The sequence below is a fragment of the Perognathus longimembris genome, chromosome 2, assembly GCF_023159225.1.
Source record: "Perognathus longimembris pacificus isolate PPM17 chromosome 2, ASM2315922v1, whole genome shotgun sequence".
NCBI lineage: Eukaryota > Metazoa > Chordata > Mammalia > Rodentia > Heteromyidae > Perognathus > Perognathus longimembris.
In genome coordinates this window covers 66,559,244-66,587,159 of record NC_063162.1, presented here as the reverse complement: position 1 = coordinate 66,587,159, position 27,916 = coordinate 66,559,244, and the positions used below count along the sequence as shown (strand labels likewise).

Genomic DNA, 27,916 nt, shown 5'->3' with positions numbered 1-27,916 from the left:
ACACTGGGTCACCAGCTCCTCTGGGCGCCCCAGGGCCCCCTGGGACACACAGGTTCCTGGCACACTTCACTCCTTGGGAATTCTACCACAGCCTGGTCAGAATTTACCACTCTCCTGGGAAAGACACCTAAGAAGCTCTGTGTGGTCTGTTCTATACCCTGGTTGCCCCCACGCAGCCAGGCCTTCCATTGGCAGGGCTGCTGGAGGGCCCACTCAGGCCAGGCAGGTCTCCTGATGACCCTGCCATCCCCTGCTGCTGACCATGAGCTGCCCTTCCTCACATCCTACCCCACGTCACAGCTGCCAAGATCCACACTCTGCCGTCAGTCGGCCTCCAGATGTGTGATGTTTGGAGATGGGGTCACCACAGAAGCAGTTGGTCCCTTGCGAGGTTGGCACCTGCCAGGACGGCTGGGGACACAGACGGAAGGATGGCCCAATGGCACTCACAAAGAGAAGATGTCAAGCCCAAGAGAAAGGCCTCGGGAGACACGAGGCCCGCTGGCACCGGGCTGTAGCGTTCTGACCTCCAGGACCAGGAGCAACACCAGCTGTTTCCTGTCCCTCTCCTCCCCATGCATGTACAGCAAATATATCAGATACCACAGATTAGTTGTAACAAATTCAACAAGTAACTGAGCTGGCGAAGGTGCCAAGTGATGAGCTCTCAGGATCCTCACCTCTGGAGCTGCATCTAGAGTGGACAGGCTCAAGGTTTTGATACCAGGCCCATGAGGAGAAGCCAGAGGAGTGTGTTCGAGTTCCACCCAGGGCTGCACACAGCTCTCTGCAGGTGCAAGGAGGCGTGGAATGGCTGCTGTCGGGGATGCTGGGCGGGTGGTGGTGGGGGCTTTTCTGGTTTTCCAACTCCTGCTCATCCACCTGAGATTCATCAGCTGAGGCCTGACCATAGTGAGACTCCCCCTTTTGTTAGTGAGGGTGAATGGAAGCCCAGGTCTTGAGTGTGCCTAAGCAGGGTGCCACTGCACCACACTGCCACTTACCATAAGAGCCGCAAGTCCCTGTTAGGGATTTGACTGGGCATCTGACCAGCTGGTTAGGCTTGGTGGTGGCTCCCATCTCAGATGCCAGCTCCTTGAGAGGCAGAGATCGGGAGAACCATGGTTTGAGGCTAACTTGGAGTTAGCCTATCTGCCCATCTCCACCAAGAATAATACAGTGAAAAGTGCCAGGAGCGGTACAGTGTGTGCCATCCCACGTATGGGGTCTCTAAAGCAGTGGAATGAATAAACCCATAGAGCAGAACAGGAGTTGACGGGGTACAGGAAGGTCCATGGGGGGGGGGGGGAAGATGTTTAGTAGGGACAGTTTTACCAGCACAGATATTGTAGCTGTTGGTCAGGGTGGTGGCTGGACAGGAGTGTGGGTAGACTCACACGGTGCACATAAAAGTGGCAATGCTGCTGCTTTTCAGTTATGTCTCTTGCCATCGTAGGAAGTTGTCGTAGTGCAGGTGTAGCTGAGCGTCCTGGGTCCTGGGCCTCCAGTGTGGTGTCACAAAGCAAGTGGGTCTCTCAGCTCTCCCTGCCACCCTCACCCCAGCCTCGGCTCTGTGCACTCCACGTCACCTCACTTGTTCCTCTCTGAGGTCAGCAGCCAGCTTTCTCTGAGGTCTTGTTTTCCTGAGAACCAGAACTGAAGCACAGGTTTCCCAATGCATGACGAGCTCCTGAAAGCCCTTGCTTGTTAGCCCTCACAGGGAGGTGGCTCCAAGCCCTGTCCCCAAGGGCAGAACTCCCTTGGGAACAGTACTGTTGAAGGGAACAACTTTTCAGTGTCTCCACATTAAAATTCCCTGCACACCACCATATGAATAGGGGTGTGTGTGTGTTTTCCTTCCAGTTTGCTGGATCAAAGCCTGGGTCAGTAAATGGGACATCTCTGAAGAATCGGAGAAAGCAGGGCCCTGATCCGAAGGAACTTTGATTCACATTCTTTGGCTTCCTTCTGTGTTGCTGGTGAAGAGCGCAAAGGGATGGCCCAGTTTTTGTGATGCTGTTGACACATGAGGGTGACACTCCAGTGATGGCTGGACTCCCCTGGCCTACTGAGGGACTGAGAACTTGGCTTGCTTTGAGAGGACAGAGACAGCATATCGTGGGTTATGGGCCTTAGGACTTAACAGAAAATGAGGCTCAAGCCAGGTGGAGCTGGTGGCTCACACCTGTAATCCCAGCTACTCAGGAGGCTGACATCTGAGGATCAAGTTTCAAAGCCAGCCCAGGCAGGGAAGTCCCAGAGATTCTTATATTCAATTAATCTCCCAGAAAGCTGGAAGTGGAGCTATAGCCCAGGTTATAGAACACCAGCCTTGAGCAAAAGAAGCTCAGGGACAGTGCCCAGGCCACACACATGCATGCACGCACGCGCGCGCACACACACACACACACATACACACACACACACACACAAAATGAGGCTCAACACCAAAAAAGTGGGCTTTTACCCACTTACAAGTGGCTGCTCCTGGGTATGTAGAGAACCAGTAGAGCTGAGATACAGGACTTGGCTTCTCATCAAAAAACATGCATGGGCCAGGTAGGGTAGACCGCACCTCAGGAAGGATGTTGGGAGGATCATAGTTCAAGGCCAACTGGGACAAGAAGTTGGCAAGAGGCCATCTCAGTAAACAAGCTGGTATACATATCTGTAATCCCAGCTACTGTGGGATGTGAAGGTATAGGAAGATCACAGTCCCAGGCTGGTTTGGACACAAAACACAAGACCTTACCTGAAAAAAAAAAATTAACCAAAATATAAAGGACTGGGGTTATGAGCCAAATGGTAGAGTACCTGCCTAGCAAGTATAAGGCTCTGAGTTCAAGTTCCAGAGATGGGAAGGCAGAAGGAGCAAAGGAAGAGCACACAGCTCTTTGGGGTCCCCACGAACTCATTCTCATTGGGTCTGGCTGTCTGCTCTTTTTTTTTTTCTTCCAGAAAGATTGGCTAAATTCCTGTTTGTCATAGATAACAGAAGAATAATAAACTAAAGATTTTTTTTTTTCTAGTCCTGGGGCTTGAACTCAGGGCCTGGGCACTGTCCTTCAGCTTTTTTGTTGAAGACCAGTGCTCTCCCACTTGAGCCAGAGCTCCAGTTCCAGCTTTTGTGGTGGTTAATTGGAGAACAGTCTCACCATCTTTATTCCCTGGACTGGCTTTAAACTGTGCCTCTCAGATCTCAGCCTCCTGAGTAGCGAGGCTTACAGTAAGCTGAGAATGACTTTTTAGGTAGTTAACAAATTTCTTCACCGGGACAGTCAATTCTACTACTGACCCCTAGCTAAACATACTTAGTTTTTCACTGAAGGTGATATAAACAATTTAAAGGCAGTTTGTCATTACTGCCTAATAGATGTATGAGTACTTTATTTACTTATTTATTTATGCATGCCAGTCCTGGGGCTTAATCTCAGGGCCTGAGCACTGTCCCTGGCTTCTTTTTTTGCTCAAGGCTAGCTAGTACTCTACCACTTGAGCCACAGCACCACTTCTGGCTTTTTCTATATATGTGGTGCTGACTAATCAAACCCAGGGCTTCATGTATGCGAGGCAAGCACTGTATTGCTAGGCCACATTCCCAGCCCCATGAATGAATCATATTTATGTCTTGATAAAGTGTTTTTATAAAATTAAGAAGACAAGAAGAAGTTAGATTTGTGGGTGTGTTTAAACATTGCAGGGTCTAAATTTTGTTCCAGAAGTTGTGTAGGTTTTTAGTCTCCAAGGACGGACTTTAATGTCTCTAAGTCACTTGTGATTTAGTGTGTGGCAGGTTCCTTCTGTTGAGGCTGTGGGGCTCCAGCCCAGCTGGCAGGGACACAAGTGAGCGGCCTGTAGGGGCTGTGTATGTGCAGCAATTTCCTCTGGTGACTTACCCAGGAGCCACCCGTGCCCAGCTTCCCACGGAGCCCTCCACCCCAGGCTTGGAAGAAAGCACAAAAATAGATCCTTTGGAAGGAAGCCGGTGACCCTCTGACCCTTGTGTCTGGTAAAGGAAGGGGAGGAAGTGGGAACAGAGGGCAGGGTAGTGCAGGCATTCCTGCAATCCCAGGAGAGCGGCATGGACCCCAGCCCCCAGTTCCAGTCCGGCTTGGAGGAGCCGCCAGACGAAACACAGAGTCTCTGCTGTGTGCAGCATCTCAGCTGGGTATCTCATCTCCAGCCCACGGGGTGCCAGACACACTCTTTGGCTTCACAGAAATCCTGAAAGTGAAATGGGATTGGGTTTCCTAACCCCAGCGGTGTGGTGCAGCCTCTGGACTTGGGTAGTGAGAAGTGAGATGATGGTGACAACCAGAAACAGAAAGGACATTGTGTCGGGAGGGCGCCAGGAAGCTTCTGCTCAGGACTCATGATCTGTGGGGGGCTTGAGGCACCCACTGCCTATGATGTACCTAGGGGTGCCCGCATTGCTGGTGGAAACCTGTCTTACAGAGTGTGGCTTTAGAAGGAAAGTGCAGCCCCAAGCCTTTGTATAGTAGCAGTAAGGAGCCATCGCCCCGTGTCCCTTCCCTGTGTCCTGGCCCCGTGTCCCCTGCTGACTGGAGCGGAGGAGGCCCCTTACCACATTCTCACTTGAAAGCGGCAGTGCATCTAATGGCTCTCGATTGCTCTGCACCCGGCATTGCAGGTCACAGCTGTTCGTGTGCCCACTGCCTCCACTCCAGATCATTCCTAGGCTCCTGTGTCCCTAGGACAGCCCACTCAGCCTGCCCACTTGTCTCACTTTCCACATCTTACATCCTCAGCTGTACAAGCTCAAACCACAGCAGCCTTGCTCCCCCCCATGGCAAGTGGACTTCTAGCAGCCTGTGCGGTAGGGCTTGCAGCCTGCCCGACAGACCAGTTCTGTCAGTAAGATTTACAGGCACTTCCCATGCCTGTGGGTTACTGTCCTCTGCTCTCCATTTCCACCAGAGACTGGACCCAACCCTTGCCCCTCCCCCTCCTCACATGGGAGGCAGAGTTGCAGCCCCTGGTGGGAAGTGGGGTGTCGGATTCCCATGCTGTGTGGAGTGGGGTCACCCACCGACATGTCATCTCCCTTAGTAACTGTTGACAGGAAAATGTGGCCAGCACCCCACTTTTCTATGAATTCTGAGTCCAGCCAGCACAGGATCAGTTGTTGTGGCATTGGGCCGGTTGAGGGTTGCTTTTACCGACTTACATTTGTGAGCACAAGCCAGGTATGGGGCTCTGCAGATGGAGCAGAAGCAACAGCCAGGTGCCTCTGTATTAAAGGCCGGGCATCGGCGTGGGGCCTGCCTGGTGCTTTTACCTTGTTCCCCTGCAGGGTTAAGTCCTGACTCTGGGCCAGGAATAGAGAGAACCACACAGCCACAGTGCCTGCCCCAGAGTTGGTACTGACAGAGCGGTAACAAAGCCACTTTCATGAGAAGTGCTGTGCTTGCTAATTCCTGGGCCAAACAGTGTGATAATTGGAACAAAGTGGGATTTCATTCTTAGCCGGCCTCTTTGCATTTGGTGCACATCTCTGGCATGCCTTGTGCATGTGTCCTGGGCTTCCGAGTCCTGGCATGGGTTCCTCTGATCTCAGTGGCCCTGGGGCTCAATACAAACAAACAGGTGCTGGGGACCTCTGGGTGAGACCCCAGTCATTAGAGGAGCTGCTCACCTACCTGAACTTCTCTGATCCTCACCGCCCCACAGGTGCCAGACACTTGAGTGATAAACAGCTCTTCTGATTTGAAATGAGATGTGGCCAGTTCTTCTGCTCACTCCTCAGAGCCAGGCCTCAGGGCACCGTGCTTTGAACTTTCCCCCTCTTAGGCTCTAAGCTATCTTTTGCTGACTTCATTTGCTCATTCACTCATTCATTCATTCATTCATTACCTCCGGACACAGCAAGCCTTACTGGCCCCCTCAGTGCTTGAAACTCCACAGTGAATGGTGAGGGCCTGCGGGATGGTGTTTGTCAAAAGCCCACCCATCCTGACCTTCCTGCTTCTTCCCAGAAGCCTTCTAGGGCCTCTCCAGGGAGAAAGGATTTCCTGAAGATGAATCTCTCTGCGGGCCACAGGCCTCCCAGATTCTCACCCACAAGGGCAGGAAGTGCTGTTCGTGCTCACATGTTTGAGTGCTCTCTCTCTTCCTTCTTTCTCTATCTTCTCATGGATCTAAACCTTGTTTGCAGAGTTTGTGTTGAGCAAATACATTTTAGATGGAAAATAAATACTGACTAACTGACTGAGGTTGTGGACCATGAGGCCCCGAGTTCCATCCCCTGTAAAGCTGAGAAAAAAGGTCAAATATGAAAGAAAATAAGTCATACAGAGCATGGTTTGAAATACCATATATTTTTGTTTTCCTACCCCAGCTACATGGGAAAAAAAACGAAGGCTGAGCTTGGAAGACACTTATCTAATTCACCATTTAGTTTAAAATGCTCATTGTAGTCTTCCTGGGAGATTGTCAAATCATTGTAAGAAAACCTCAGCCAGGTTCCAGTGGCTCACACCTGTAGTCTTAGCTATCCAAGAAGCTGAGATCTGAGGATTGAGGTTCAAAGCCAGCCTAGACAGAAAGTCCATGAGATTTTCATCTACAATTAACCACCAAAAAATGTTGGAAGTGGAGTGCAACTGGTAAAGCAATAGCCTTGAGCAAAAGAGCTTAGGGACAGTGCCCAGGCTCCAAGTTCAAGCCCCAGAGCAGACACAAAAAACAAATGGACTTGATCTCAGCAGGACATAAACATTCTCCTCTAAGGAGACCAGGTGTGACCCAGGGGTGGTCACGGGGTATTTACCCTGTGTATTCACGCATTCATGAATTCATGAATTCGCTCATTCAGCTGAGGTAGCATGAGGAGCACTGCATATAGGGTCTAAGGGAGCCACTGTCTCTTGGAAACACTGATGGCAATCCTGCATGACGGTGTAGAGCTACCCCTTTCAGCTTCTATGGGGAGTAGTAGTGTCATGCTCCCTGTAGTCCCAGAAAGCCTGAGACACTGAAGCTGTTCCTTATAGCACATGCTGAAGGTTGAGCTTTTATACTTTGGATCACATAGTCAGTCTCTGCTTTCCCTTTTTCCCACAGAGCCACGAGGCTGCCCGGAAGTTCTCAGCCACGCCGTGGGGATGTCAGAGAGTCCTATTGGACCCAGAGCTGCCATGCTTCGGGCTGACGTGCCCACCACACCCAGCTTTCAGCAGGTGTTCGCCTCTTCCTGCACAATTTCAAGCAATGGCCCTGGCCAGAGGAGAGAGAGGTAAGACAATGGCATAAGCCAGGAGTGACACTGGTGTACAGATTGCCTCAAAGCTCAAGGAGAGGAAGAGGAGAGGCAGGATTCTGGATCACAGCCCAGCAGGGACATTCCTGCCCAGAGCGGGGCATGGCCCTGGGGGCAGGGAGCAGCTCTCCCCAGCTGCTCAGGGGACACAAGATTTATAGGAAGTATGGGAAGCCCAGCAGCAGAGAGATTGATGACAAGAATGGAAAGTCAGACAAGAATGGAAAGTCAGACAAGAATGTCCTCTGTTACCTGGCAGGGTCCATAGTGCGCAAGGCCCACTGGCCAAAGTCAAAGTCAATTCCTTTACATTTATTCCTGGGCACCTGGTTTCTTGTTCCCCACCCCGATTCTTCCTCCTTCCTAATTACACTAAGGAGGATTTTCTTCAGGACTTACCTGATTATTTACCTGCTAATTTGAATAGGTGTGTGTTGTGTGGGTTATAGTTTACTTATCTTTCTGTACTCGTAAATGGGTGGTCATTTGTAGTTTAGTCATCCACCCACATCTGCAGAGAAGGTAGTCAGTCCATGAGTCTCAGTTGATGCCTAAAACCATGGATAGAACCAAATCCCATATCAGCTATGGTTTCTCCTGTGCCTCTGTGATAAACTTTACACAGAAAGCATGTGAGGGCTTATTCTTGGCATATCCAAAGTGTCCCGGTCACTACGAGCACCCTCGTGCCCGCTAAGGGACATGGAATTGCAGATGGGGGTGACAAGGTGTAAGATTTCCTCACAGTACTCAGAAGGGCATGTGATTTGAAACTTCCTTCTGTAATTTCCCACCTAATATTTTCAGACTGTGGTTGGCCTTGAATAAATAAAACAGATACAAACAAGGCTAGTTGGTAATTTTGAGGTGTTTTAGCACAGCTCACAATTCTCTGGCCGTTTGGCTTTGTCTTTCACACAGCCTGCCCTCTGCAGAATGCCAGTGGGTGGAGAGCAGCCCCAAAGCCAGTGTCGTCCTGCTGGGGGCCCGTAGGCCCTCAGGAAGTCCCCTGGGCACCAACGAGTTCTCCAGCCCTGGCAAGGACTCTCCAGTGCAGCCCTGCTTCTCATCGCCAGCACCCCAGCCCTCGATGCACAGCCATGAGCTGTCTGCAACGGAACCCCAGGATGCTCTGCCCCCCTCAGGGAGCCAGGCCTTCCTGGGCCTCAGTGCTGCCCCTGTTGGAGGCAGCCTTCTGCCTGGTGAGGACCCAGGGGCCTTGCTGGCCAATTGCCACGGGACATCGCCGGCCCCCGGTGCCCCACTGGCCTCAGCGGGGGCTGTGGATGGCGGCTTCCTGCCCCACAGCTTCCTCACGGTGTCCCCTGGACGCAGCAGCCACCACAGCCCGGGCCTACAGGGTCAGGGGGTAATCCTGCCTGGGCAGCCCCCCCTCCCTGAGAAGAAGCGGGCCTCGGAGGGGGATCGCTCTTTGGGCTCCGTCTCTCCCTCCTCCAGCGGCTTCTCCAGCCCCCACAGCGGCAGCACCATCAGCATCCCCTTCCCGAATGTCCTTCCGGACTTCTCCAAGTCTTCCGAAGTGGCCTCAGCTTTGCCAGGTATGTGCTGCCACCTGTGTATCCACCTGGGAGGAAAGGGCCTGGGGTGTGCTGCGTGAACCGACCTGTGTGTGCATTTGCACGGCTGGACCAGGGGTCTTACAAGGGTCTTGGCCTGGCCCTATTGCTGGCCCAAAGCTAGACATGTGTGCAGTACTTCCCATTCATTCTTAGTTATAAAGGTGATGTGCAGAGGGGATACAGTTACATACGTCAGCTAGAGAGTGCATTCCTTTTGGACAGTCACCCCTTTCCTCACTCTCTCCCAGTTTTTCCTCCCACCCCCACCTACCAGCTGTATGGTTCACTTTCAGCATAGTGTCCAGTAAGTACCTCTGCTGCATTTGTTCGCCCATTGTCCCTCCATTTCTGTGCCCCCTCAGTTTTGACTTCTGCCACTGTCTACCTGAGATCCATCTTGGTGGAAGAAGGAACAACGGCTCCCTTTTCCCTTTGCCTTGCAAACAGATTTTTCTCTTACTTTTGTTGTGAATTGTTTCAAGTGTGTAGGAATGTTAAGACACACCGATCAGGGGACACCCACCTTTGGGTGTACTTAGAAGTGTGTTGCAGGGCCCGGATATTGCTTGGTGGCAAAGCACTAGCCTAGCAAGTGCAACCTCCTGGGTTTGAACCCTAGTACCAAAACAGAAAAGACAAAAATAAATAAATAACAGTGTGCTGTAAAGCACCCACACCCGGTGTTGTCTAATAAACCTATAGCTGGCTCTCTAACCCAGCCAGGTCAGGTATAGTCTTTCTTCCTTCTGTTACATTCCCTTCTTCCCTTATGGGGGCATGGGATTCAGACTTGTGGGGTCCTCACAGGCTTGGGGGTTCCAAACACACTTGTTCCAGTCACTCTTTTTAAATTTTGCTTCAATAGATAGTCCAAGTGATAAGCTCGTGATGGTGAAGTTTGTTCAAGACACATCCAAGTTCTGGTACAAGGCAGATATTTCCAGGGAGCAAGGTAGGTGAGGGGGCACAGCGGCCTGGGACCTCTGCTGTGCGGGATGGGGCACAGGCACCTTAGATCCAGGGGCCCTGCAGTAGGGCTGTCAGAGAACTGAGGCTGCGGTGTAGGTCATCCTGTGTCTCTGGGGGAGTGCCGGAACCTTGGGGCTCATGAGAAGTTGGTGAGGAATGGCACCAACCATGTGTAGAGTGTAATCACCAGCTGATTGCACCAGCTACCAGCTTGCCAGCAAGGCCAGCTCATTCCTGCCTGCCTGGGGGGGGGGGAGGGAGACACCCCCCATGTCACCACCTTGGATGTGGCGTAGGGTCAGGAAGGAGAGAGGAGAGGGAGATGCCCCGCCCCCTCCACTGCCGTGCTGGAGCAAGTTGGAAACCCCATATTTCTGAACCCTTGGGAAACCCTTGGTTTCTATGGGGAAGCACTTAATATCTGTTTGGACTTCACCAGTGTAAAACTAGACAGAGCATCCATCTTCCCAATTCAGACTCGAGACAGTTTTTTAAACTTTGAAATCACTGCTGTCTTGAATGTGTTTTTTAAATTGATACCTAATATCCCTAGAGTTTTGGGGGGTGATTATAATGAATATGCCTTGTCATGTGTCATGATCCAAGGGGGCAAGTAGCTTCCCTGCCTTACTAAACACTCACTTTGACATCGCTGGTAGTTTTGAGCAGCAAGGTCCCATGCCACTTCCTTTTCCTTTTTGCTCAGCCAGGTTCTGATGACCCAGTAGGAGCTGTAGGCGGCTCCCATCCCGGTGACCAGCACTTGAGCTCACAAGTGACTGTAATGCCACCCTCTGCCTCTGAAGCTGCCTTCCTTTCACTTGCTCCTGGGAAGGCTGCTGTGGGCTGGGCTGGAGCTCTGGTCCCAGGGTAGAGTTTGGTGTGGGAGGGTTTGGTGTGGGAGGCTCCTAACTATGTCCACAGCAACTAGGAGTCAGACTGGGCCCCCGCAGCAAGGAAGGGAACCGAAAGCTGCTTGGTGGGCCCTAAAGGGGGTGAGTGGTTTGTAGCTGTGGTCAGCAGGAGCCCACCTGGCTAGTCTGTGCACAGGTGTCTCAAGGTCAGATGAAAGTCAAGTTATCACATTCTCCTTATGCTCATTCCTCATGCCTCAGGAATGCCCAGAGATGAATAGTGAAGTGGCTGGAAAATCCACTGTCCAGCTTTCTCCTTGAAATTCTGCCACTCAGTTAGATAATGGAAGAGAGGGGAAGGGAGAAAAGCAGCCCCTAGCCTTTCCTTTCTCTGAATTGGCCTTTGTGAAAATCTGCTTACTAAGTTTACAGGCTCCCTGCTTTTGGGGGCTGAGTCCTCTTGGCCACTTGCCCAGCTTCATGTTGGAGGAGTCCACCATGGATGGACTAGGGGGATGGACTAGAAGGTTCTGTGTACACCCTCCTGTTTGGTAGCACCAGTCTTCTAGATTATGGTGCTGGGCTGGACTGGGCTGAGCGGCTCTTTGCTGCGGTGTAAGGACCACAGCAGCCAGGGCCTCTTCAAGCAGACAGACCAGGGAGCAACCCCGTGATGGTGGGTGCACTAGAGCCTGCCTCCTAGGTGCTGAGTGGAGAGCACTGGCTGGCGCTGGTACTTGATAGATGAACACGAAATAGTGCTGCACCCCGCCATCTCCATTAGTCAGCTTTCCATCACTATTAGCGAAATATTATGAAGAAAAAAGGTTTGTTTTGTCTTTTGGTTTTGGAATTTCAGATCCAAGATCATACTGTTTTGTTGCTTTGTTTCACAACCGGCATGGGTGGTCCACCGTCCAGAAAGTGTGGGTAAAGCAATGTGCTTGCGTTACAGCGTCCAAGAGCTCACCCAGTGATCTAAGCACCTCCCGAAGAGCCTGCCCCTTAAAGTTTCTAGCACTTTAAACTGCTAGCCCTGGGGACAGCATGCCCTGGGGACCAGTCCTTTGCTCCAGGGGCCTTTGAGGAAGATTTGATATCCAGACAATGGTATCTTTGTTTGTCTGACCTTTAGCACCCATTTTAGAAAGCATTGTTCCCATCTTAAGTGCCCAGTGTGTACATTAATTAGATGGTGATTTTTCCAGTTATAGTCTAGAACACAGTTCCTCCATGTCTTAGAGTAATATTCTATGGAGTGTTCCAGCCTCTCTGAATGTCACAAGGCAATCCCTGGGCTTCTTTGATTTTTCTTTTATAACTATGTGATTTGCTAATCCTGGAAAAAAAACATTTTAGGGATGTGCAAAAAGATAGAAAAGAACACTAAGGGGCTGGGAATATAGCCTAGTGGTAAAGTGCTGGTCTTGTATACGTGAAGCCCTGGGCTGGATTCCTCAGCGCCACATATGTAGAAAAGGCCGGAACTTGCTCTGTGGCTCAAGTGGTAGAGTGCTAGCCTTGAGCAAAAAGAAACCAGGGACAGTGCTCAGACCCTGAGTTCAAGCCCCAGGACTGACAAAACAACAACAACAACAAAAAAAAAACAGAAAAGAACACTAAGAGCCAGGTATGGTAGTGCAAGCCTATAATCCCAGCTGCTTGAGAAGTGCAAGTATGAAGATCAGAGTCCCAGGCAGGAAGTGTAAAATGCAAGGCTACCTGAAAAAGAAAATACCTAAAGCACAAAGGGCTAGGGACTTAGTTCAATAAGTAGAGTGCCTATCTAGCACGTGTGAGCCCCAAGTTCAAATGCCAGTACTGCCAACAACTAAAGGAAAGGAACTGTGTTTGGTCACATGTTACTGTTCCAAGATTAATTTTTTTACAGTCTTGTAAGGTGAACATAGAAACACTTCTAGGAAGCAAAAGTAAAATAGAAATGACCATAGACAGTTCCAGTTGTTCTGTCTCAGGCTATTGCTTCTGGGACTGTGAAATGTTCGCTGTGTTTTGTAGAGAATCAAGTTGGGTGAGCATGTGCAGGGGGAGAGTGAGCGAGCACACTGAAACCTTGGCTTTGTAAAAACCCAGTCACTCACCATGACCAGTCCAATCCCGGAAGTGGACATCTTTAGATGCCCAGATTGCGGAATCTGTCCATCATGGCACTGGGATTTGTCAGCTATCATCCCAGCTATACTCCAGCTACAGTAGGAACTATGCCAGGGATCTAAGTGGGTCCATCCAGCCTGCTTCACGCTCCTGTCCTCTGCTCCCTCTAGCCATCGCCATGTTGAAAGACAAAGAGCCTGGCTCATTCATTGTGCGGGACAGCCACTCCTTCCGAGGGGCCTATGGGCTGGCCATGAAGGTGGCCACACCCCCTCCTTCCGTCCTGCAGCTCAACAAGAAAGGTAAGGGCCCTGCATGGTGGGTGGGCCCATCTGGCCTGTTGGGATAAGCTAGTAAATGACTAACAGCCATGCTTACAGGTTTTATTTTCGGTATCTCTTATTTTTAGGTATATTTTCCCAAGTATTCTCTTTGTCCAAGGAAGAATGTTCGATTTATAAATCTGTTTGCAGTGGGTGGGTAATTGATTCAGCACACCTCCCCAGCCCTGCTCCCTTGGGGCTGTTCAGGCACTGGGGGTGCCCATACAGACAAACAGCCAGTCTCCTTCTTACTCTAGAACAAGTAGCACTTTGTATATGCTACTCGAATATATTCCCAAGAGAGTACTTCAGATTAGTTAAAAGCCATATAACACCAGGTGGCAATGGCTCACTCCTGTCATCTTAGCTACTCAGTAGAGACTGAAAGGATCGTGATTCAAGACCATCCCTAGCCAAAGGTTCTTGAGACCACCCCATCTCAACCAATACAGGGGCATAGTGCTGCATTCCCATCGTCCCAGCCTTAGTAGGAAGTGTTAAGAGGAGGGTTGCAGTCCAGACAGGCCCAAATGAACACTGAGAAGATGTTTTAGAAGGACCAGTGGCTCTTATGGTAGAAAGCTTGCCTCACTGATGCAGAACCTTGAGTTCAAACCCTAGTTCTCAAAATAAAAACAAACACAGAAAAACAGGGATGCAAGAATAGCAGACTCAAGTCCTGAGATGGTCAGCTGCTGGCCTGCTGCTCCTGCACCATCGACTCGAGAAGAACCCAGCAGCATGGCAGTCCTCTATGTTTCCTTTCTTAAAGCCGCATTATGTCTTGAAGTACAACTACATTCATAAAGATGTATAAAAAGCTTTATGAGTTTTAATTATAAGCATTGAAAGCACACACGCAACACGGCCAGTTACATGTGACTACTTGTGAGGCAAACGTGTAATCGCAGCCCAGGAGAGCAAACCCACCTTGAAATACCCTCCCCTCTCCCCACACCCCTTCCAGCCCGGTTAGGATCGTCCACATTATTTGGGGAAACTTTAGAAACTCCACATTTGGCCCCCTGGTGCCCTTCAGGCTGTCCCAGTGCCCTTGGGTGTGTTGGCACTGGATTGTGAGCAGTCCCATCTGCTCTGGCTTGCTCTGTACTCTCCCTGCCTCCCAGCTTCTCCCCCCACTCCAGCTTCCCCCCCACCCCCCCTCCCTCCACATCTGGTGCCTGACAGTGGTATGCAGAAGAGAACTGAGCACAAAGTACTTTGTAGTCAAGTCTCTCCAGTGAAGGTATCTGATGAATTCATAAGCTTTTCCCCTCCCCTCCCCTCTCTTTAAATTTTGCCAGTACTGAGGCTCACACTCAGAGCCTTGTTCTCTTGCTCTCCTTTTTGGCTCAAGGCTGACACTCTACCACGTGAGCCACAGCTCCACTTCTGGCTTTTTTTTCTGGTTAATTGGTGATTAAGAGTCTCAAGAACTTTTCTGCCCAGGCTGGCTTCAGATCTTGATCCTTAGATCTCAGCCTCCTGAGTAGTTAGGATTATAGGTAGAAGCCCTCAGCATCGGCTATAAAATCATTAAATTTCTGTTCACAGCTGGAGATTTGTCTAATGAACTTGTCCGGCACTTCTTGATCGAGTGTACCCCGAAAGGAGTGCGGTTGAAAGGCTGTTCCAACGAGCCTTATTTTGGTGAGTCCCTACAGTTGCTCTTAATACCTGGAGCACCACACTCTATCACCTCTGCTGGCCCACCTGAGATTTACCGTCCACATTTTGTGATTCACTCACTTGGGTTCCCAGAACTGAGAGTCCTCAGATTGGAAGTATTGTCCTTAAGAGGCCAGCGGTTCTTCAAAGGCTGTTAAACCAGATGCACAGCAACATGTCAGGAGTAGAAAACGTGTGTGCTAGCAAGGTGCCATCAAGGAGACCCCAAACTCAGCCACAAGGAGGAGCCCAGAGCCTCATCAGGGCCAGGGTACCCTTCCTTCCCGGGAGGGGCAGAGCCACCCAGCCCAGGGGCACCCTTCAAGCATCCTTGTTAGCAAAGCCCTGAACTCTGGTGAGCAGGGCTAATGTACTTGATCAAAGTCCTAGTTAGCCCAGTGAGCCTAGTGTCTCACACCTGTAATCCTAGTTACTCAAGAGACTGAGATCAGAGGATCATGGCTTGAAGTCAGACTTGGCAAAAAAAGAACATGAGACTCTGATCTCAAATTAACCAGCAAGAGCTGGGAATGTAGCCTAGTGATAAAGTGCTTGCCTAGTATACATGAAGTCCTGGGTTCGATTCCTCAGTACCACATAAACAGAAAAAGCCAGAAGTGGCGCTGTGACTCAAGTGGCAGAGTGCTAGCCTTGAGCAAAAAAAGAAGCCAGGGACAGTGCTCAGGCCCTTGGTTCAAGCCCCAGAACTGGCAAAAAAAAAAAAAATTTTAACCAGCAAAAATCAGAAGTATGGCTCAAGTGGTAGAGCCCCAACCTTGAGCAAACAAAGCTAAGTAAGAGCACAAGGCCCTGAGTTCAAGCCCCAGTACTGGCACATGCATGTATCTACACACGTACACACACACAGAGTTGGAGTTACCTCCTCGCCCCACCTACATTTGGGGAGCACACCAGGAGAGGTTATTGATGCTGTGTGCCTCTGTTCCCTTCACAGGGAGCCTGACAGCCTTGGTGTGTCAGCACTCCATCACGCCCTTGGCCTTGCCCTGCAAGCTGCTTATTCCAGAGAGAGGTAGGTACTCTGCGTGACCCGGGCACTGCCTGGCCTGTGCAGCCTTGCACACTGCTGTGGGAGGAGGGGGTCTTTAAGGAGCCACTGTGAGGCAGTAGACTAGATGTTATCTTCTGACATGTCCTCTGAGTAAGCTCGAAGAGGGCCATGGAGTTTTGCTGAGCCAAAGAGCTGCAAGAAGATGACCTGGGGTTGCCTCCTGGGTCCCAAGGGGATGATGCTCTGTGGCTGGCAATATCAAACATCCATGCAGCAGGCCTGCCATACGCCATTGAGATTTGACTGTCATCATTCTGCAAAAATGGGCAAAATGTGGATATCACTGAATGCCAGTGATGGGTCCACAGTTCTCTTTTATGTTTGTTTGGAAACATCTATAATAATGTTTTTTAAAAAAAACAAAAGCATATCATTAGTGATTTGGCTCTCTGGCCCAGCTTTCTAAAGCTGATTTAATTCCATATAAAGATAATTTTCTGTAAAAATACAGGTAAGCCAGCACTGGTGGTTTACACATGTAATTTTAGCTACTCAGGAGGTTGAAATCTGAGGATCAAGGTTGGAAGCCAGCTCAGGAAGGAATGCCTGTGGTACTCTTAGCACCAGCTAATCAGCAAAAAGCCAGAAGTGGAGGTGTGACTCGAGTGGTAGAGCATGAGCCTTGAGGGAGAAAGCACAAGGTCCTGAGTTCAGTCCCCAGAGTATATTGTGCAGCTGTGATTTGCCTTGTAAAAGCTGCCTGTGCATAAGCATGAATTCAGAGGTCATATTCTAATCTCTTGGTTCAGATGGTTTCTCTGAGCATCTCTTTGTCATTCTGCAAAGCTGTTTCACGTTACTGTCTGGGACCTCTGTTCTCAGAGTGGCTTGAGTTTCTCCTGAGGACTCACATCTATGTTTCCTTGCCCCTTCCTGCAGATCCAATGGAGGAGATGGCGGAGAATTCTCCCCAGACCGCAACCAACTCAGCAGCCGAGCTGTTGAAGCAGGGGGCAGGTCAGTGGAAGTGGCTTCCTCTCCTGGTGACTGGGCAGTCAGGCATTTAGGGACACACCTTCCCTGTGCCCCATTTTTATCAGGTTTTCTTCTTTCCTGTGGGCTGAAGGAAGTTTCCTTTTATAGCAGCCTGCACAGAGCTGGGTGGGGTGCAGTTGTCTGGGGATGAGCCCAGGGCATCACAGCCTGGAAACATGACTTTGGGACCAGACCAAATCCAGTTGAATAGTGGCGAGTTCTGGATTTAGTTTGGGGTGGGGGTTGGGGGTGTGTGTGCAGTAAGACAGGATGTGGTGATCTGCCCTGCCAGCTGTGGATATAACAACATTCCCAGCCATCAGTAGACATGAGTCACCTCAGCCTGCGCGAGGCACCAGCCAGCTCTGCGAGACCAGGCTGCTTTGTGGCTGTGTTGTTGGAAGGTTTTCCATTTTGTTGATGGGGGGAAGGGGTGTTGCAAAGGAGTTCTTTACACAAGTGGGTGCAGAGATGGAGAAAGGGGTTCTGGCTCTGGTGGGAATTTGGATTAGCAATACTTCCATGTCGTATTACATATCTATGCACTACTTCATAGCTACAACTCCTTGATAAGCTATAATAAGCCTATATGTATCTCCTTGTTTTGTTTTGTTTGTGCCAGTGCTGAAACTTGAACTCAGGGCCTCACACTTCTCACTTGTTTTTTTTCTTTGCTCAAAACTGGTACTCTACCATTTGAGCCACACCTCCAGTTCTAGTATCTTCATTTTTTTTTTCTAACACATTGAAAACTACACTGTGGAGGCAAGGAATAGGGTAGCAGCTTCTAGGAAAGAATGGGCCGGTTGAACCCCAGTCAGTGCCCATGCTGCCTGCGGGATTGGCTGTAGCTGGGCCCGGTCAGGGCCATGCAGCCACTGCAAGTGAGTGTTCTTTGCTAAACTGCGTTCTGCTTCACTCAGGATCCCAGACTCCAGGAGAGGAAGTCCCCTGAAGTCCCCTGGTCCCACAGCCTCACTGGCCGTAGAAGCCACAACCCAGAAATCGTAGCAGTCAGATGCTCATAGGATGGAAATGAACTTAATCCTACTCAGTTAATCCCTCGTCATTTGATACTGAGGAGGCCACGATGCCTTTGATCCACTCTCTATAACAATTTCTGTTTGTGTTTTAAGCTTCAGTTCTTAATTGTTTCTTCTTGTGGTCGAGGAATGTAGGATAATCCTGAAAAGAAAAATGCTTCTACCAGACTTCTAAGATTTCCTGTAAATATTGTGGTTTTGTGTGGGTTTTGTTGTTGTTGTTGTTGTTTGCTCTTTGTTGGTTTTTTTGCATGATACTGGGGTTTCAACTTGGAGCCTCCATTCACTCAGCTTGCTTGCTCAGCTGGTGCTCTCCTACCTGAGTCATGCTGGTTACTTTGGAGATGGAGTCTCACAGACTTCTCAGGCTGGCTTTGAACTGAGATCCTCGGGATCTTGCCTCATGAATAGATAGAATTAAAGGCCTGTGCCATAAGTACCCAAGATGTGGTGTGGTTTTTTGTGCCAGTTGTGGGTCTTGTACCTGGCCTGAGTGTTGTGTATTCTGTAAGATAATACAAGAAAGAAAGAAAAGAACGATGGCTCGTAGCTGGGTCACCCCTCCCATTCTCATACCGGGAGGAAGAGTATCACAGATCTGTCCTGTTGCCTCCTTTCATTCTTGGGCTTGTTGGGGTTGTGCCTCCTATGGCGCCCCCCCCCCCCCCCACTAGACCACTCTTTCACTTTCCCTTTCAAATTTTGCATGATTGTTTTTTATGATCATGATCTAAGCGACATTTCTTAATCATTGTATAGTGGTCCATCATGTAATTCATTTCCTCCTGGTTGTCCATTTCATCTGTCTCTGGCTTTGTTTTTCTTCATTCTGCATCGTTGTCTTGAGGTAAAATGGCAGAAGTGAGACTACAGGTTAGAGTATGTCAGCCACACTGTTGCGTGGGCCCCCTGCTTCACAGAGCTCCCACTGTGGGCCTGGTGGGTACCGTCCTGCTTAATGTCTCAGGGGCACAGCCCCCCAGATCGCCAGCACTCATCTGTGAAATTGGATGTGCCTGGACTAGGCCTAGCTCAGGTAGCTCGCAGGACAGCCGCAGCACCAGTTAGTGAATCCACTCCTTGGCAGGGAACTGGTAGCTCAGGCCTCTAATCCTTGCTACTCAGGAAACTGAAGTATGAAGATCATGATTCAAAGCTAGCCTGGGCAAGGAAGACTCTCACCACCAATTAACCACCAAAAATCCAAAGGTGTAGCTCAAGTGGTAGAGCACCAGCTTGAGCAGAAAAAGCTAAGGGAGAGTGCCCAGGCCCTAAGTTCAAGCCCCAATCCCAGCATGCATGTGTACACATGCAGACACACACACAGGCACACACACACACAGACACACACACACATGCTCTGTCAGTGGGGTCTATGTGAACAGCATTCCAGGTTGTGCCAGTGGGGCCATTTTCATGGTAGTTTTGTCAAAATTCTCTTTCTCCATCTCTCTTCTTGGGCTGGGAATATGGCCTAGTGGCAAGAGTGCTTGCCTCATATACATGAAGCCCTAGGTTTGATTCCTCAGCACCACATATATAGAAAAGGCCAGAAGTGGTGCTGTGGCTCAAGTGGTAGAGTGCTAGCCTTGAGCAAAAAGAAGCCAGGGACAGTGTTCAGGCCCTGAGTCCAAGCTCCATCTCTTTTCTGTACAACTTGCCTTGTGTAGAATTATAGGTAGAATATTTACCCTCCTAAAACCTGCTTTCAATTTAGCGGGGGTTTTATGGACATACATGCTTTGTTTTATAGTTCTATTCATAGTAGAGACTCTTGACTCTGCTTTTCCAATTACCTGTGAGCCGTTTTGTTTTTCCGTGTTGCTATATAATTTTCCTGGTTGCTGTTTGCTGTTTCCTTGGTCTTTCCCCCAGAGAACAAATTGAAGCTTCTCTTCTTTTTGGACAGAATGTGTTTCCAGTGTTTTCCCTCTGTAATGGCTGTGTGGTCCCAGCAGCTTCTGTAGTTTCACTTACGCCCTTGGCTGTGGGATGTTTTCCTTCTCAGTCTTCTCAAAACTGGGACCTGTAGGTTCTAGGCGCTTCGGATCCTTCTGGTAAGTTTGGCCACATTACCAGCCAAAACTGGTCCCGGTGACACCAACATTCTATTAGAGTTCTCTGTGGGTATACTTCCAGGGGAGGGGGCGTTCACCATTTTTGGCCATTCAGGGCCTTGTTTCTTGCTGGGAACAAGCATCTTTTGGATTGTGAAACTGACCTCACCCATGTCTAAAATGCCACGTTAGTTATATGTTTACCTAGGAGGTTGGTGGGTTAAAAGAGAGAGTGGGCCAGGTGTGGTGGTTCACGCCTATAATCCTAGCTCTACAGGAGGCTGAGATCTGAGGATTGCCATTTCAAGCCAGTCCACTCACCTGCTAACTACTGAAAGTGGAGGCATTGATCAAGTGGTAGAGCACCCACCCTGAGAAAAATAAAAAACAAATGAGGGTGTGAGGCCCTGAGTTCAAGCCCCAGTACTGGCACAAAAAAAGGAAACGACCCACAGACCTAGCATCAACTCTGAGCTTCTGACAGGCCAGCATTGTCTCTGCGTCCTGTATCTGCATTCGCATCTACATCCCACATGGCCTCATAGGACCTGGGGCCTGGAGTTTTGCAGACTCTACCACACACCACCTCCCTGAAAATGTCTTAGAACGGCTCCTCTACCTCGCCATTGAGCAAATACTTCTGGTTCTTACTGCCCATGTCATCAGACTTGGGGACCAGCGACACCTGCTGTGAAATGCACCCTGCCAGGCTATTGATGAGCCCACCGCCTGCATGTTCGCCTCCGCTGTGCCAGCAGACACGGGTGTCCCAGCCGGCACGGCTGACATGGCCTCGCTTCTCCCCTTGTCTTACAGCCTGCAATGTATGGTACTTGAACTCTGTGGAGATGGAGTCCCTTACAGGCCACCAGGCCGTGCAGAAGGCCCTGAGCATGACCTTGGAGCAAGAGCCGGCCCCAGTGTCCACGGTGGTGCACTTCAAGGTGTCTACCCAGGGCATCACGCTGACGGACAATCAGAGGAAGTGAGTTCTGAGAGGGAGCTTCAGGGTGGCTCTGAGAGGGGTGAGCCCGGGGGGTGGGGGTGGTTGCGCTGGTCTCTGCAGGCCAAGGCTGCTGCTTGCTCTTCTCCTGTGTGAATAGTTGTCTGGGTAAGTCATTAGCAGCCCTTGAGGTCCTCAGTGACCTGATTCCTCTAGGCTGTTTGTTCCCTGTTACTATGCAGGTCCTAGGAGCCACATGTAATCCATTAACACTTAAAGGCATTTATCTTAGGAATCCAAAGTATTTGGGGTTCTGAATATCACATGTCATATGCAGATGCATATTGTACTGTTGCTTGAACTCAGGGCCTGGGAGCTGTCCCTTAGCTTTTTCACTAAGGCTGGCGCTCTACCACTTGAGCCACAGCTTTACTTGCAGTTTGTAGTGGTTAACTGTAGATGGTTAACTGGTTAATGGACTTTCCTGCCTGGGCTACCTTTGAACCTCGATCCTCAGATCTCAGCTGCCTGAATAGCTAGGATTACTAGCATGAGCCACGAGTACCTGACTTTAACCACTGTTTTAGAAACACTGTGAGACTGGTTAAATCTATTTTCCCGATCACCATCCTTACTTTTTTTCCTCTTTGTGCCAGTACTAGGGCTTGAACTCAGGGCCTAGTGTTCTAGCTTGGCTTTTTTGCTTAAGACTGGAGCTCTGCTACTTGAGCCACAGCTCCATTTCTGGCCTTATGGCAGAACTGCTGGTCAATTAGAGATAAGTGTCTTGTGGTGGTTTTATCTCCCTTTGCTGGCTTTGATTCTCAGATCTCAGTTTCCTGAGTAACTGGGATTACAGATGTGAGCCAGCATGCCTAGCTAGCATTGTTTTTTTGTTTGTTTTTAAGATTTTTTAAAATTGTTATTATAAAGGTGATGTACAGAGGGGTTACATTTACATAGGTCAGGTAAAAAGAACATTTCTTTTTGGACAATGTAATCCCTTCCCTTACTCTCTCCCAGTTTTTCCCTCCCATCCCAATTCACAAGTTGTGTAGTTCATTTTCAACATAGTATCTAGTGAGTAATTGATGCCCACAGTTTACAGGTAAGAGTAGGACCTTCATATACATTGTTCCCTTTGACCAGACATAAAGGCCTTTGTTCTCTGAGCTTGCTGCTTTGGCTCTGCTGGTGCAGACATCGATTGAGCCCCAGGCTGTGGGGAGCACACTGTCATAGGCTTGCCCCCACCCTCCCCCCGTTATCTTTGGGGTGCTTTTGGTCTGAGGTCAGGATATTTCAATGTAACTGTCAGGTGCTAGTTAGGGTCTTAGCCTATGTGATTAACAAGGAAGGCAGCTTGCCAGCCATGTCACAGGGAGGAGGTGGCAGGACCCCTGAGGAACAGACAGACACACCACAGGACGCTGCACAGACCCATGTGCGTTGTGCACAGAGCTTCCCCCTGCGGTTCCTTCCCCAGCAGTGCTCTAGGCCTGTTCCCTAAGTGGTCACTTGCATTCTGCCTAAACTGGGTGAAGTTGAATACAGGGTCTTCCATCCATTGTTTTAGGATGAAGCAAGTTTGGGCAGATTTTGCTTGTACTCCTTTACCTGATAAGACAGGAACCAAGGGCAAGTCTTAGGCTTAGCTGGTTGACTCAGAGCTCAGTGTTCCCTCCTCCTGATTATTAGCGGTGACCATGGGCAAATGTCTTCCCTCTAATGTACTTGGGGATGGGTGCATGTGGCTTGCACCTGTGATCCTATTTGTGAGGCTGAGATCTGAGAATTTCCATTTTGAAGCCAGCCTGGGCTGGAAAGTCCATGAGACTCTTATTTCCAGTTAACCACCAAAACGGGAGTGGAACTGTGGCTCAAAAAGGGAAGAGCACCAGCCTTCAGCGAAAAGGCTAAGACAGCACCCAGGCCTTGTGTTCAAGTCCCAGTACCAGCACCAAAAGAAAAAAGAAAAAAAGAAAAAAAAAAAGGAAACCTGGGAATTCAGCAATACAGATAAGAAGAGCTGAGGGAAGGTGCCAGACCTGGCCTGGCCTTGTGAGTGGCCTTGAGGCTCCCACATGGCTTCTCCCTGGATTGGCATGGGTGCCAGCTATGAGAGCAGGAGGCTGGAGGGGCCTGGGGGCCAGGCCTCACTGGTGCCTGTCTTTCCCCTGAAGTCCCTAGGCGCTCCTTGACGCGATCCCACATGCCCACATGGCTGGTGCATCCTCTGCGTTTCTGCCAATGACAGTTCCCAAGCACATAGCTTGTCTTTCTCCCCAATTGACAAATTGAGGTATCAGCCAGCTTCCATCTCACTGATCTTCACCTCTGGGGAAGCGGGGAGTGCCATCTCCCCTAGCACCCCAGTAACAGGAGCACTCTCTATTCAATGTACCCCACAGGCTCTTCTTCCGGAGGCATTACCCCGTGAGCAGCGTGATTTTCTGTGCTTTGGACCCGCAAGACCGGAAGTAAGAAGCTTGCATTTTGATTGAGACATATCCTTTGTCTTACCTTTTTAATTAAAAAATTAACCTCTTTTCTCTTTAATTCTAAGGTGGATCAAAGATGGTCCTTCCTCCAAGTAAGTCACAGCCTTTATTTTTCACATTTTCTCTCTGTTTAGAATCATAGACCAAAGTTGAATTTGGTCCCAGCTTTCCAAAACAGATTCCTTATAATAAAACCACTGAGTCAGATCAATAAGATTGTTTGCTTGGAAATACAAACAGGCTAGGTACTAGTGGCTCCAACCTGTAATCCTACTCAGGAGGTTGAGTTGTGAGGATTGCAGTTGAAAGCCAGCTCGGGCAGGAAAGTCCATGAGACTCTTATCTCTAATGAACTTATAAAAGTCAAAAGTGGAGCTGTGGCTCAAGTGGTGGAATATTAGCCTTGAGCAAAAGAGCTCAGGGACAGCGCGCAGGCCCTGATTTTTAAGTCCCAGGTCTGGCACCCAATCAATCGATGGATGGATGGATGGGTGGGGTTAGCTTCTCTGTGCCCGTTGGCTGGGGCATATGTAATGAGACAAATCGCTTGGCCTTTCCAGTGGGTGGGAGTTTGGGTGTGGGGAGTGGTGCTGTGAAGAAGAGCATGAGAGAGACAGCATCGATTGAAGTGTGCTTTCTTCATGCATTGTGCTGAGAGGACTCATTCCCTCCATGTGTGCCTCTGAATGAGGGGCTCCGTCCTCCCCTCGCATCGGAGGTTCTGCCTACAGTTCTGTCCTCTGCCCAGTTTTAGTGGCTGGACTGCCTGTGGGGGCTCTCCTTCCCTAGGATCCTTTCCCAGACTGCTTGTTAGTCTGGATTGTGCTGGTAGCTTCCCCTGAGCTCTGAAGGACCAAAGGACTGTGTTCCCAGCACCCTTGAGCCTCTGGCTGTTAGGAACGCAGGATTTCATCTGCTTGGAATTTGTGGTGTCAATGACCTGACCCTTCTGTGGTGTCGACACTGCTAAGCTGAAACAAAAGTCCTTTTTTTCCCCCCCCTTTTCTGAGAAAAAGCAGAGAGATCTTGGCCAAATTGTTTTGTGTTTTGGAGAATGATCCTGATTGTGTTAAGCTTAAGACTTTTAAAGCCTATGAAGCCGAGGGCTTCAGATCTTTGGGAAGTAACTAGTCACTCTATTCTGTTAAAGCAGTGTCCTTGACTGGCTATGCATGGCCAGAGAGGCTCAGCGACCTGGGAAGGTGGCTTGGCCTTTTTCCCTCTGGCCCCTGTGGGTGAGATGGCCAAGATTGGGTGGGCCAGGACCTCTGTGTCAGCTCCTAAGCCTGTCGGGCCCCCACCCTTGAACCTTGGTTTCCCATGTGCACTGGAACTCAGGAACCTGGGCTCCGACCCCATGGGGTCGCTGTGAGTGGAGTACACTAAGGTGACCCTGGGCTTTGATTTCAGGCAGGGGCTGTCATTGGCTCTCCCCAGCTCCAGCTTTTCCACTGCAGCCTAGGTTTCTTACCTGTTCAGTCCAGGTTGTATGGACAGGCCTCTGCCAGGGCTTGGCACGTGGTAGGATTTCAGTATCTGATGGTTGAAATTGCTCCAGTCTCGCAGGAGGCTGGAGGGGGCAGCCTCCTGTGGGTGTGCATGCATGGTCCTCCTAATCTGAGATTTTCTTCCTGCAGAGTCTTCGGATTTGTGGCCCGGAAGCAGGGCAGTGCCACAGACAATGTGTGCCACTTGTTTGCAGAACATGACCCCGAGCAGCCAGCCAGCGCCATCGTCAACTTTGTGTCAAAGGTCATGATCGGCTCCCCAAAGAAGATCTGAGAGCCCCTCATAGCCCAGCCCCCCACCAGGTGCCTCTCAAGATAGATGTTCATGATGGCAGTGGGGTGAGGCAAACTAATAACTCTGACATTCTACAAGAACAAGGACAATGTCACGACAGCAAGGGTCAACCTTTTCCTGAACAAACTTCTTGTCTGCCACTTCTCCGTGAAGCACTTTGGAGTAGAAGGAGCTTGACCCAGGGGTTCCTGGCCAGGAAGCCAGGGGGAAAGGCTATGTCAGGAGAGAGTGTGGCACACCAGGTACCCTGTGTTCCAGCACACCAGGATCGGGGAGGGCGAAGAGTACCAAACCCACTCAGCGGGAGCCATCGTGTACATGGAGGCCCAAGGCTGGCATCTCCCTCCCCGTGATCTTCCCACCACTGAGATGCGGATGAAACTGAGAAAGGGACGCATGTTGGAAGAAGGTTTGAGCAGGTCAGGTCCTTCCAGAAATGGAGGGGCCATGAATGAGGGGAACAGCGATGGGCTGTGAGGATGGGGTTGGTGGACCTCTGGTGTGGAAGAGTGAGCCATGCCAGAGACCCCAGTGCTGGTGGGGAAGACTGTCTCTGCGCACCAGTGGAGCGCTGGACCAGAGAGAGCCCGGAAGGACCCGGAGGAGAAGAAGGGAGAAGACGGAAGCAAAAATACCATTTCTATATAATTTATATTTTACTTATGCCAAATTATTTATATAGGCTGCCATTGCTGGACTGTAGGACCATGTTATGCTGCAGTGGCCAAGCTGCAGTGTTCAGGATGTTTGCCTCTTGGTGGGCCCCCCAACTCCTATCCAGAAGAAAAGCAGTGGTTTATAGGGTGACACCTTAACGTCCCCTACCTGCGGTACTCCCAACAGGTGGCTCTGCCCCGACAGCCCACCTGTGCTCCGGACATGGACTTGCCTTTTCTGGGCTGCAGGCCTCCATGGAGTCCTGGGAATTCTGGGGTGAGCCTTGGCACCCCCAGTGGTCCCGGCTGGGGTCATCTGCAGGCCTGAATAACCTTTGTGAGGGGTCCCCTTGCTGCTCCGGCAGCACCTGCTGCTCCCTGAATCACGTGACACCCATGGGAGAGAACAGGAATCCCAGCCTTATAGGCCCTGCACGGTGACATTTCTCTGTGTCATCCACGAAATTGGGTATGACAGCGACAGTTCACACTCGGGCACATTTCCCAATAGCCATCTTGCTCGCCTGCAGCTCTCTGAGGTGTGGGAGCTGCCGCTCAGCCGAACCTGGCATTTTCCAGAGTTGGAAGATGGAGCCGGGCCACGTGAAGACAAAGCTTCAGGCTCCTTCCCTGACAACCTGTTGTGGTTTGTGGGGGCTTCAGTTGTCCCCCCCATCATGACCCATTCTGAAATTCCTATTCTTTCCAGCATTGAGAAGGCCACTCCTGGCACACAGGTTACCAAGCTGGGCTTGGGCAGGGGCTCAGTAGTTTCTCTGTGCTGGCAGAGGAAGGTGCAACTTCAGGCAGAGTTGGAAGCAATCGAATCTTGATGGATGTGTGTGTGTGTGTGTGTGTGTGAGTGAGTGTGTGTGTGTGAGGATGTTTGTGAACTGGAGGACCACTCCACTTTTTAGCTCCTATTTGATGCACCATATGCCAAGTGCCTCGTTTCTGTGCCAAATGTTTGCCTTGGTCTTCACAGACCACCTTGTGGCTATTAGAGAGAATGTTCTGGCATTCTCTGCAAGTCCCTGATGTGTTCCCCTGAGGCTCCTAGCATTTCAGTTTTTCCTCCACTGCAGGGGAAACAGTGCTGTGATGGTTTCTATCCAAATTAGATACGGGGCCCTGTCCCGTATCCTTCTGAATGGATGAGGCCCGGTGACAGATGAGAGCAGGCAGGGCGTTCACAGCTGTGTTCAGATGCCAGGGCCTCTGGGAAGGCCTTTGTTGGGGGCAATCAAGACGTACCCCTGCTGTGCCTTTCCAACTGACCACCCCCCCTGCAAGTTTGATTCAAAGGTAAAATGGTCCAAGCCATCCAGGATTTTGCTCCAAGCACACAGCTCCCTCTGAGGAGCCAAAGGAAGCTGCCTCGTCGGTGGTATGGCAGGTTTTCCTGCTGTGTTAGACAAATCTGTGTTGTTCAGACTCTACTTTATGTGCTCAGGACCTTTTCCTGAGCATTTTGCCTCTGGAGCTTCAATCCTGATCAAACACTGTCTTGGGAGTCAATGCAGCGAGTTCAAAATAACCATGTCCAGCCAACTCTTGTACTAGCCAGGGACCTTATTAACCTACTCAAGAAGTGCATATTCCTTCAGTGTTAAGCTATAGCCATGTTAAATAAATGTTCACTATGGTTACCCTCAGTGTCAAAGACCCTGTACTGTGTCCTCGCCTGCCTTACTCGGTAGCATCTATTTTTACTCTTCTGATATTGTAAAGAATATATATCCAGTATGTAAATTACTGTTCTATAAATCCTTTGTATAGTCATTTTCTCTGTTCTTTAAATATCATCTCTATTCAGAGTATAATAAAAAATTATGACCTTGGTAAGCCTTATGAGACAGGCATTTGTGTGACCCCCTGCTGTGTGTTATGTACGTGTTTATATGTCTAAATGTGTGTGTGCGTTTGTGTGTGTGCCTGTTGTTGTTTCGTTGTATTCCCTGCTGGTATTGGGGCTTGAACTCAGTTGGGGCCTTGCTCTCCTGCTCTGTTCTCCCTCTTGAGCCACAGTTCCATTCAGGGTTTATTGCTGGTTAACTGGAGCCTCACAGACCCTTCTT

The 27,916-nt window shown here is 50.0% G+C and overlaps 1 protein-coding gene across 6 annotated transcripts in view; it reads left to right on the top strand.

The window, feature by feature from the left end:
• Window positions 1-27,679, top strand: part of Tns3 (tensin 3) — a 204,685-nt gene extending 177,006 nt beyond the window's left edge. For 5 of the 6 annotated variants that reach the window (XM_048339393.1, XM_048339395.1, XM_048339394.1 and 2 more), the window contains 11 exons: window positions 7,084-7,255; window positions 8,201-8,838; window positions 9,722-9,811; window positions 12,968-13,099; window positions 14,675-14,770; window positions 15,744-15,821; window positions 16,740-16,817; window positions 20,752-20,920; window positions 23,290-23,358; window positions 23,445-23,471; window positions 25,017-27,679. In XM_048339393.1, the coding sequence (XP_048195350.1) occupies window positions 7,084-7,255; window positions 8,201-8,838; window positions 9,722-9,811; window positions 12,968-13,099; window positions 14,675-14,770; window positions 15,744-15,821; window positions 16,740-16,817; window positions 20,752-20,920; window positions 23,290-23,358; window positions 23,445-23,471; window positions 25,017-25,161 (1,694 nt within the window). In that variant the 3' untranslated portion in view covers window positions 25,162-27,679. The remainder of the gene's footprint in view (window positions 1-7,083; window positions 7,256-8,200; window positions 8,839-9,721; window positions 9,812-12,967; window positions 13,100-14,674; window positions 14,771-15,743; window positions 15,822-16,739; window positions 16,818-20,751; window positions 20,921-23,289; window positions 23,359-23,444; window positions 23,472-25,016) is intronic. The other variant, XM_048339391.1, reaches the window with a different exon arrangement.
• The last annotated feature ends 237 nt before the right edge of the window (window positions 27,680-27,916 follow it).